This window comes from Theropithecus gelada, chromosome 7a (assembly GCF_003255815.1).
Source record: "Theropithecus gelada isolate Dixy chromosome 7a, Tgel_1.0, whole genome shotgun sequence".
Lineage (NCBI taxonomy): Eukaryota > Metazoa > Chordata > Mammalia > Primates > Cercopithecidae > Theropithecus > Theropithecus gelada.
Genome location: NC_037674.1, coordinates 51,354,586 through 51,365,475, shown reverse-complemented (window position 1 = coordinate 51,365,475; position 10,890 = coordinate 51,354,586). Strand labels below are relative to the sequence as shown.

Sequence of the window (10,890 nt, the reverse complement as noted above, 5' to 3'; positions counted from 1 at the left end):
GGGCCCTGGGCCTGGGCCTTTGACCTGGGGCCTCTGTTAGGAGTGGTGCTGATCCTGCTTCTGGCAGAGGCACACATAGGGCTCCTCCAAGTACAGGCAGCCAGGCTCAGGAGGGGCGGGAGCAGCCAGTCCCAACAATTTCAGTTCGGGAGCTGGAAAGTTATGTTTGCCCCCCCTCAGGAGCCAGGTGTGGGGGAGGCCAGTGGAGGGCTTTGCCCTGGGCTCTGATCCACGCACAAGCCATGCTGGGAGGACAAGGGCCGAGGGCGGTGAAGGAGCCTCTCGGAGCCTTTGCTCTGCAGAAGCAGGCACTCATCTTCCATACCACGTTCACAAGGCTGGTGGCTTCAGTGGCTGTGACCAGCTGGCCACAGCTGACTCCTCTGGGGTTGTACTGTTTCTAAATATTAGTTCCTACTGTTAACCCTTGCTGTGCCACCCCAGTAGACAGCCGGCTGCCAGACAAAGCCTCTTAGAAGGAGAGTGGACAGTCCCCACCTGGATGAAAAATTTGTGAATATATTTGCTTGAGGGCTGGGTTGGGGCTCCCAGAAGAAGGGTGAGAAATACCTGCTTAGGGCTGGGAATGAGGCTTGCAGTAGATGTCGGGGATGTGGGTCTGAGCTGGCCACTGGGCAGGGCAGTGGAAAGAATGTGGGGTCAGGAGCCAGGAGCCCGGTCCTGCCAAGCCTTTTTTTATGTGGCCCCAGACAAGTCACTTCATCTTTCTGTCCCACTTTCCTCATCCGTAAAATGTACGGTCACCGAGGTGCTTGGATGATGGCCTCCAACAGAAGCGCTGGAGCTTTATAAACTCTGAAGACCTGGTGGTTATGATGATTTTTATGCCAGGGTCCTGCTGTCTGCCTGACGCCCCGGAGTCCCTTGGAGAAGGGGCAAGACTGACAACCAAGAGACAGCTGGAGCAAGCTGGCGGGCCTGCTGTTAGCCTGTGTGGAGCTTTAGTGGGGACGCCACCCTACACAAGAATACACAGCTTAGAGTTCAGCCCCTATGGCCCCATTGGCTGTTGTCCTTGCACAGTGAAAAGCCTTGTGGTAGCCAGCCTCTGAGATGGCCCTTGGTGAGCCTCACCTTCTGGCATTCATGCCCTTGGGTAGTTCCCTCTCATGTTGAATACAGATGACCTGTGCCGCCAATAGGGTGTTGCAGAAATGATGGGGTGACGTCCAAGATGAGGTCAGAAAAGATATGGCAGCTTTTCTCTTGCTCTCTTCTGATTGCAGCCACCATGATAGGAGGATAATTAAGTAGCCTGTGGAGGTGCCGATATGGAGAGGAACTGAGGCCTCTTGCCAGCAGCCAGCACCAACTCACCACTCATGTGAATGAGCCATCTTGGAAGTGGATCTGCCAACCCTAATCAAACCTTCAGATGAATACAACCTCTACTTTTTTTTTTTTTTTTTAAAGATGGAATCTAGCTTTGTTGCCCAGGTTGGAGTGCAGTGGTGTAATCTTGGTTCACTGCAACCTCTCCCTCCCGGGTTCAAGTGATTCTCCTGCCTCACCCTCCCGAGTAGCTGGGATTACAGGCACATGCTACCACGTCCAGCTAATTTTTGTATTTTTAGTAGAGATGGGGTTTCACCACATTGGTCAGGGTGGTCTTGAACTAATAACCTCAAGTGATCCACCTGCCTCGGCCTCCCAAAGTGGTGGGATTACAGGCGTGAGCCACCGCACCTGACCTCTACTGACATCTTGACTGTCTGCCACCTCCTGAGAGACCTGGAGCCAGAACCACCCAGCAAAGTCACTTTTAAACTCCTGACCCACAGCAACTGTGTGCAACAGAAGGAGATTGCTGTTTCCAGCAATTAGATTTTGAAAGTAATTTGTGAGATTACTGATAGAAGCCAGCACATCGTAGATGGCAGTCCATTGAGTCAGACCCGGCACGTGCCTGGGGCTCAGAAAGCAGGACTCTGCTTCCATGAAAAGGAGTGACATTCCTTGATCAACAAATTCATTCATTCAACAAATATTTCTTAAGCACAGATCATATGTCAGGCACTATGCTGATGCTGAGGGCTGGGGACACAGGTGAATAAACACAGGACCCTGTTTTGGGGGAACTTACAGGCTCCCCAAAGTGACTTGGTGATTGATTGGATGTGGGAGTCAGGATGAGGGAGGTGTGCAGGACAAGCCCAGGTTTCTGGCTTGGGCACTTAGAAGGGTGGGTGGTGGTGTCATGGATTGAGATGGACGGGGACTGGGGGGTATCTCACAAGGAAATCTTGGGGCATGTTGATTTTGAGGTGCTTCTGAGAAACCCAGGTGTGCAGGCTGCTGCATATGTGAGCCTAATGCTCCTAAGTAGGTCTAGCCAGGGGGAGTTATACTTGGGAATTGCTGGGGTATCGATAATGGAATTAAAGCAACCAGAGGAGATGAGACTGCCCGGGAGAGAGGAGCGTGGTGCAAAAATGAGAGGAAGACCAGCACTGAGCCCTGAGACACCAATGTCTCTTCCTTAAAATGTTTATTTTGACATAATTTCAGACCCAGATAAAAGTGGCAAGATGATTACAAATGTTTCCCACATACTCCACCTAGATTTCCCAAATGTTAATTATTTTCCACATTTTAAATTCTCTTCTCTCGCTCTTTTTTTTTTTTTTTTTTTTTTTTTTTGAGATGGAGTCTCGCTCAGTTTCCAGGCTGGAGTGCAGTGGCGCAATCTCAGCTGACTACAACCTCTGCCTCCCGGGTTCAAGCAATTCTCCTGCCTCAGCCTCCTGAGTAGCTGGGACCACAGGCACGTGCCATCACGGCCGGCTAATTTTTTGTATTTTTAGTAGAGATGGGGTTTCACTGCGTTAGCCAGAATGGTCTCTATCTCTTGACCATGTGATTCGCCCGCCTCAGCCTCCCAAAGTGCTGGGATTATAAGCATAAGCCACCACGCCCGACCATCTCTCTCTCTCTTTTTCTGAACCATTTGAAAGTAAGTTGCAGACATAATGCTCTTTTATTCCTAAATATTTCAGTGAGTGCTTCCTCTTTTTTAATTTTTTTTTTTTTTAATGAGACAGGGTCTCGCTCTGCTGCCCAGGCTGGAGTGCAGTAGTGCCATCATAGCTCACCACAGCATCAAACTTCTGGACTCAAGGGAGCTTCCTGCTTGAGTAGATGGGATTACAGGCACACACCACCATGCCTGGCTATTTTTTTTTCTTTTTTGGTAGTGACAGGGTCTCACTGTGTTGCCCAGGCTGGTCTTGATCTCCTGGGCTCAAGCAGTATTTCCTAGAACAGGACCTTCTCTTTCATAACTGGAGTGCAATGATCAAAATCGGGAAATTAACATTGGTACAATACTTTGAACTAAACCGTAGACTTTTTTTCTCCGTAGCTTTGCCAATTTTCCCAAAAATATCCTTTATAGCAAAATAAAACACCAGCTTTCTTCTGAGTGTCTATTCATCTGGCATGGTTATTCAGTGTTTCATTGTCTTCCATGATGTTGCCATTTTTGACAAGTACAGGCCAGTTCTTTTAGGTGAATTTTGGTTTGAGTTTGTCTGTTTTCCTCATGATTAGATTCAGGTTCTGTATTTTGGTGGGAACGCCTGGGAACTGATGCCATGCCCTTCTCACTCAGCCTATCAAGAGACACATATCTGGCTGGGCACGGTGGCTTACACCTGCAATCCCAGCACTTTGGGAGGCCAAGGAGGGCAGATTACTTGAGGTCAGGAGTTTGAGACCAACCTGGCCAACATGGTGAAACCCTGCCTCTCCTAAAAATACAAAAATTAGCTGGTCATGGTAGCAGGCTCCCATAATCCCAGCTACTCAGGAGGCTGAGGCAGGAGAATTACTTGAATCCAGGAGGCAGAGGTCATAGTGAGCTGAGATCACGCCACTGCACTCTAGCCTGGGTGACAGAGCAAAAGACTCTGTCTCCCCACCAAAACCCAAAAAAACCCCCCAAAAAGACAAACAAAACCAAGAGGCACACATCTATTGTGCCATCATTAGGATGTTGACTCGTATCACTTGGTTGAGGTGATGCCTGCCAGGCCTCTCCCCTGTAAAGTTACTGTTTCCTCTTTGCAATGAATAAGCATACACCAACATTGAAAGGTCAGGTTGAGGAAGGAAGCCAGGAAGCAGGGGCAGCTGAGAAACAGGAGGAAAGCAGGAGGGCGTCCTGGAGCCGGCAGCAGGGGCAGCATGAGGGAGGCGGGGCTGGCATTTGAGGCCAGTGCTGCTGAAAAGCCATGCATTAGAGGATGAAGAGTGTCCCCTGGAAGCAGCTGCCACCTGCAGGTGGCAGGCATCGAGTTAAGCCTGGTTCGGGTGGAGTAGTGGGCCTGGAGCCAATAGGCTAAGTCAAGTGTGAGAGGGAGGTGAAAATAGAGATGACCGGAAAACGCCTCTGTGGGGAAGGTGGTCTGTGGGCTGGGCAGAGAGGGACAGGCGGTGACGGAGAAGCACGTGGGCTGGGGGAGGTTTTGAATAGGAGGGGACTTAGGATATCTAGAGTGTGACAGGAGGGAGCCAGATGAGAGGCACAAGTCCAAGGAGAGGGGTGCAATCCACAGTGTCCCAGGGGGGAAGTGGGAGCCGATAACAAAAGACGCGGCGGTTCTGAGGCTGTGATGGGGGGTGCTTGTCAGAGCCCAGCCTGATGGGGCAGGTGGATGGGGGGGGGGGGGGGAGGGTGGCCAGGCCAAGAGAGAAGGGGGGGCCATGGGGGGGGAGGATCCGGGGGGGGGGGGAGGGGGGGAGGGCAGGCTGCCCAGAGGTGGAGGTGGGTGGCAGGTGGCGAGGAGGGCAGGTCCAGGGTTCTGGCCATGAGACTGTCCTGGCAACTTTAGCTGCCTGATGCAGATGGACAAGGCAGACCTGGGGTATACAGAGCTGGGATGTTTCAGGAAAGGGGCTGGACGAGGGGGGTGGTGAAAGCTGGAGGGGCCTGAAGGACGAGGCAGAAGTGGAGGGAGTACAGGGTCAGCACTGGGGTCTCAGCGGTGGGGGGCAGGGGATGGCCTCCCAGGGAGTCTGGTAGTCAGTGCTGTGGTGGGGGACTGGCCTGTGAGGGAGTGGAGTGGAGGGGTTTGCACCTGAGGAGGTCTGGGAACGGGGAGGCCAGGGCATTGGTGGTGGTCCCTGGGGAGGCCCGAGCTATCGGGGTAATGGCAGGAGTTGGAGTGGGGTGGAGGTGGCCTTGTGCCATGGCTGCTAGGTTTGTGAGTAGGGACCCAGGGCAGCCCTGAGGAGGTGAAGGGGGACACACCTGGACACCAGGGCCCCAGAGGAATGGTGCATTTGATGGGGAGAGCACAGTCTGAGGACCAAGGCAGCCAGAGAGACTCTGAGGCACAAGGGATGTGAATGACCGAGCAGCCAGCTTCGGAGAGGGCCGAGGGCCACCTCCAGGGGCATGCTGGGTCTCCATCAGAGCTGGAAGAAAGGGAGCATTTGGAACAAATTGGGGTGGCTTGTGACCTGCTGGGGTGCGGGGTGGCCTGGTTTCCAGAAAAGCTGTGCACCAGGATGATGGGGCAGAAGCAGTGAGAGAGGAAGGCAGGAGGGTCCCTGGGACTGAAATACTTGGGGACTGCCCCCTCACCAGGAAGCTGGGGATCCCAGCCCCAGATCCAGCCCCTCTCAACACTGGGAGACCATCAGGGCTCGCAGCTTCCTACAGGAAAAGCTGACGTGGATGGGGCTGAGGACATAGCATTGGTCCTGGCCTGAGGCCACTGAGGCTGGATCACTCCCAGCCTGGCCCAGCTCTCCTGTCCCCAGAAATCAGAGGCTCGGTTGCCCCATGGGCATGCAGGGGCACTCAGAGGGTCTGCTGCTGGCGGGGCTGGGCCCCCGTCCTCTGCTGCTCTGAGATCTCACTGTGCCTGCTGACTGGAATGTGCTCAGAGTATGGCTTGGTTTCTATTCAATCAGAGAATATGATCTAAGGAGAGCCCTGAGTTTTGTGTCCTGGTTCCATCTCTGCTACTTTGATGTAATAGGAGACTTTGGGCAAGTCCTTGTTCCTTTCCAGGCCTCAAGTTTTCTTAACTGTGTACTGGGGTGGTGACAGACACCCTGTCTAAAACCAGCAGTCATCCGGTTCCTGAGATGGACACCGCTGACCCAGTTCAGGTCAAATTCACAGTCTGAGTTACGAACCAGTGGAGGTGACAGGCCCCAGGCCCCCAAAGCCTCCTCGGTTCTTAGGAATGAAGAGGTTCCCAGCACGTTTTCAGGCCTGGGGCTCATCTATCCCTCAGATGGGGCTGGCTGCCTTCCCTACCCTTCCGTGTGTCCTCTCATACCGCCCCCCAACTCCAACTGCTCCCCTGCCAAGGGAATGCTCTTGGTCACAGGCACAGGAAGTAGCCCCTTGAGGGCTCAGCATCACCCCTCTGTCCTCCTTTATTTGCTTCCCACTCCTTTTTGTATCCATTGAGCTAGACATGGATCTTTAAAGATACCATGCCCTGGGATAGGATTCTGGGGAGGATCTATCAGACAGTCACACCTTAGTGATAATTGACTTGATCTTTTGCCAAGGGAAAAACAGACTTGACAGACTTGACAGAAGGGAGGGCATGTCCAGAGCCTGGGAGGTAGGTGGGAGAGGCAGGCGGTAGAGAGCCCCCAGGGGGCTGTGTGTGCTGCACAAACCCTTCACCCATGACCCATCCACCTTTTCCATTCTTTTCCCTAACCTTAGGGCACCCACTGGGAGTGAAGTGCTGGCTGATATGTAACGCCATCTCTCCCTTTGCCTTCCCTGACCCAGAGTCCTGGGGACCCCCAGGCCACTTGGCCTGGTTGGTGGTGGGGGACAGTGGGATAGTCAGGGTTCTATAACTAAGCTTCCAGCATAGAATTTCCACGCCACAGTTCAGGTGCCATGGCAACCAGGGGAAATAAACACTCTGAGTTTCACAGTCCAAGTTCTGCCGTGACGTCATCTCCAGCTCCAGCCTGCTGGGGCCTGTGCTGGCTGTGCCCCAGACAGCCTCAGCTGCTCAAACCGGAGAACAGTCTTCCTTCCCAGCTTCCTCAGTGTCTGGGGTGGGAGGTGGGGTGTCTCAGGCAGGGCTACCCCAGCTCCTTGTCTGCTGTTTAGACCCTGCTGTAGCTGCTGCTGCTCCCTCCCCAGCCCCAGCCATGAAACCGCCCAAGGGGACCAGGAGCTCTGTGTACTTTGCACAGCAGCGAGAAAAGGAGCCATTGCCCTCACGGCAGGAGGTCAAGCAGACCCCTGTCATCATGGCCATGATAAAAGGTGAGAGCCATCCCCACCCTGGGCTTGGGCCCCCTCCCCTGTCGCCAGGACTCCTTTCAGCCTGCCACCTGCAAAGCCCCTTCCAACTTCCTTGAAGCCTTTCGGAAGACCTGAGCCTCCAAGCTGACCCTAATGGGAAGTGTTGGCTGCTGGGATTGTCCAAGTGGGTGCGGGAGGAGGGGAGCATGGGGCTGCAGTGAGGCCCGCTTTGGAAAAAGACTAGGAGCCTTTGTCCTAGCTTTAGCTTTCCTCACTTCTCTTCAATTTTACTCTCAAGGGACAGCAGACACTAATTCTTCTATGTTAGTAATGACTGACTAGTACTTTAAGTGGGAGTAGTTTAGTGTAGGGATTAAAGGTTTGGGTTCTACTGGATGATTGTTTAGAATCTTCACACTACTAGTTTGTGATATGTGGGTAGACTGGTATTTCTAAGCCTCAATATTCTGTGAAATGGGAAAAACAAGAGCATCTACCTTACAGCATTGTTGGGAGGCTTAACGGAAATAATCCATATCGGATGCCTAGTGGAGAACTTGGAGCAGAATAAGTTCTCAATTAACTGTAACTATTAGCTTCTTATTATGCATTGTCTGTCCAAGAGAAACTGCATTTTATCTGGAAATACTGCCTTCCCCCAAATGAAGCAGCTGGATGGATGCTGGGTTTGTGGCAGCGCGATAGCAGCAAGAACAAAGACCCCCAATATTCCCATGGTGCGCTGTATTGGGGCTTCCCCTGCCTCTGACCCGGTGGGCCCAGGTTGAGGACTGTCATGTCCATCGTTACAGGTCCGGGGCCCGCCAAGTACCTCCGGCCATCCTGCACGGGTTACATAGATCATGACATCTCCATGTTCAAGGCACCGGCTTATACCCTGCATAGCCGGCACTCAGAGAAGCGTGAGTGTCGCCACCCCAGTCATCCCCCTTGGGTTGGAGCTGTTGTTGGAGGTTGAGGGGAGAGACATGGAACCATTCTCTGTAGCCACTGGAAATCTGAGTGGGACACCCAAGGGGCCCCCTGGGTCCAGAGGAAGCCAGCAGGGATTGAGGGTGGGGCAACTCCATGGGCGAGCCTGTAGGGGATCCTGGCGCTGTCCAGCTGGCACAGCAGAGTCTCCCTTGTCTGGCCTTTGGCTGGGGCCCTTCAGCTCCGGTCGCCATGCTCTGCTAGGGTCACTTGCCATGTGGCCAGGCAGGAACAGTTAGGGGGCCAGGGGGGAAGTGGTGGCCCCTAGAGCTCCCCAGGTGGCCTAGAACCCCCTGGAAGGGCAGAAGCAGCGGCCACAGATGACCTAAGCTGCTGGGCAGGGTGTGGTGGCATGCACCTAGGGGTCTGAGATCTGGGGTGCCTGTCAGGCTTTTCTCTGGGGAGAACAGCCATCTCAGCAGGGGAAGCCTCTGGCCTGGCTAGGCCTTTTCTGAATGCCAACAGCAGCCACAGGGCTATTACTTCTTGGCCCCAATCCCTGATTGGGTGGGTGGTTGCCCAAGCTGCTGGGCAGCTGTTATTTTACTGTTCCTCTGAGCAAGTTCTTGAAAATATCAGGTCATGTGTTAAAAGTCCAATTTTACAGATGAGGAAATCAAGAGTCCCCAAACACCCAGGAGCCACAGAATCTGAAGTGGGAGGGAAATCTTGCCTGGAGGCGGGCCAGGTGCTCAGTGGGGCAGCCTTTGGGGCTGACCAGGCCCTCTCCTTGGTTGCCCTGCAGGGAACGTGGGCCACAGCAGCCCTGGGCCTTGCTATCTCTTGGATCCCAAAGTAACTCGGTTTGGAATGTCCAGCTGCCCGCAGGTCCCCATGGAGGAGCGCATCTCCAACCTGCGTAAGATGGGGTTATGGACAGATGTTGGGGGTTGGGAGGTTGGGGGGTGGGGTGCACCCTTAGGACCTGGGCAGGGGCAAAGGGTCAAGACTGTCTCCTTGGGAATGTCTGGATGCCGGTATCTCCCTGCGAGACACTGACATTGCGATGCTGACATCACCACGTCTTGAAGTCAATGTTATGACATGCAGCATGTCACCAGGTGATGTTATGATGACATGGGGCTCCTGTTGTGGATGCAATATTGTCATGCAAACGAACTTACAGACTGTAGTGATCTCAGGATGTTTCTGTGTCCCGATGTCAGGATGGCCTAAGTGGCCATCTTTTTTAAAATTTTTTTTTGAGATTGATGAGTCTCACTCTGTTGCCCAGGCTAGAGTGAAGTGGTGTGATCTCAGCTCACTGCAACCTCCGCCTTCCAGGTTCAAGTGATTCTACTGCCTCAGCCTCCTGAGTAGCTGGGATTACAGGTGCACACCACCATGCACAGCTAATTTTTGTATTTTTAGTAGAGATGGGGTTTCACCATGTTGGTCAGGCTGGTCTCGAACTCCTGATCTTGTGATCCGCCTGCCTCAGACTCCCAAAGTGCTGGGATTGCAGGTGTGAACCACCGCGCCCAGCCTAAGTGACCATTTGGATGTCCCTGCCCTGCTGCTGAGGTGGTCAGCCTAAGGTCACAGTGGATAACCAGGACCATCAGTTGGCTAGCAGAGAATGAGGTCTGTTCCCTGCTCTGAGAGCCCTCCCTTCCCACCACTCCCTTTCAGGCCTGAACCCCACCCTCGCATCCTGCCAGTACTACTTTGAGAAGATCCACCCACCGGGGGAACGTAGGGCTCCCCAGTACACGTTTGGCTACCGGCGCCCATACAGAGTGATGGACCCCAACCCGGCCCCCAACCAGTACCAGATGCCACTCTTGCTGGGGCCCAACACCCCTGTCAGCCGAGCTGCTCCTAGCTACAGTCTGGCCTCCAGGGACAAGAACTGGTTCTACAAGGAGGATGTGGCAGGAGGCCCTGGACCTACCAGGTACGCCCGACCTGAGCCATCCACCTATCAGAACCGCAGCCCCACCTACAGCATGGCCAAGCGCTTTGCCTACCCTCTGGACCTCACACCACGGCCTGGCCCTGGCTCCCACGAGGTCCAGCAGGTCACTGTGCACAAGCCCCACATCCCTGCTTTCACCATGGGCATCAAGCACTCACTCCACCTGTGCCCACTGGTCATCGATGTTCGTGACTGAGGCCCCTCCTGGGGCACTCACTGCCCCTCATCCCCAGAAATTATTTTTCTACACCAAATTGAGCGATTTGACCAAGATTTCTAGTAGCAGAGCCGGTGCCTGCTGAGCGTCCGGCACACAGAAGGCATTAGAGATATATTTTCATGTATTCGTTTTCTCCTTTTCTATTCACAGTTGCTTCCTGTGGGTCCTGCTCTGGGTGAGGGGCTGGGGACACTGGAAGGAATGGTACAGTCCCTGTCCTTGAAGAGTTCCATTCTGGTTCACCAGATGGGGAACCATACGTCTGTCCTCCAATGAGCCCCAGGCAGGGACTCGGGAGAGCTGTGTTCCAGTCCTGCCACTAACAGACTGTGTGGCCTTGTGCAGCTCCTGCCTCTCTCTGGGCTCAGGATTGCCCTTTAGACAGTGCAGTGGGTAGGCCTGGAAGAGGTCCAGGTTCCCCCAAGTTCCAGAACTGTGGGACTGTGCTGACAGGGGACAGTCCCAGAGACAGGGGCAGGGCAGGTGAGGGTGAGGGCAGAGGAG

The 10,890-nt window shown here is 53.9% G+C and overlaps 1 protein-coding gene across 1 annotated transcript; it reads left to right on the top strand.

Annotated features, from left to right (window-relative positions):
• The first annotated feature begins 6,943 nt into the window (after positions 1–6,943).
• Positions 6,944–10,508, top strand: ODF3L1 (outer dense fiber of sperm tails 3 like 1). Its single transcript, XM_025390269.1, has 4 exons — positions 6,944–7,276; positions 8,068–8,178; positions 8,994–9,107; positions 9,881–10,508. The coding sequence occupies exons 1-4, from the start codon at positions 7,159–7,161 to the stop codon at positions 10,360–10,362; spliced, it is 825 nt and encodes a 274-aa protein (XP_025246054.1). The 5' UTR covers positions 6,944–7,158; the 3' UTR covers positions 10,363–10,508.
• The last annotated feature ends 382 nt before the right edge of the window (positions 10,509–10,890 follow it).

Bases quoted from the DNA above. Each gene is read 5' to 3' on its own strand.
- ODF3L1 (XM_025390269.1), top strand. From the start codon at position 7,159: ATGAAACCGCCCAAGGGGACCAGGAGCTCTGTGTACTTTGCACAGCAG. The intron at 8,179-8,993 runs GTGAGTGTCGCC...GTTGCCCTGCAG, and splicing joins TAGCCGGCACTCAGAGAAGC to GGAACGTGGGCCACAGCAGC. The intron at 9,108-9,880 runs GTAAGATGGGGT...ACTCCCTTTCAG, and splicing joins GGAGCGCATCTCCAACCTGC to GCCTGAACCCCACCCTCGCA.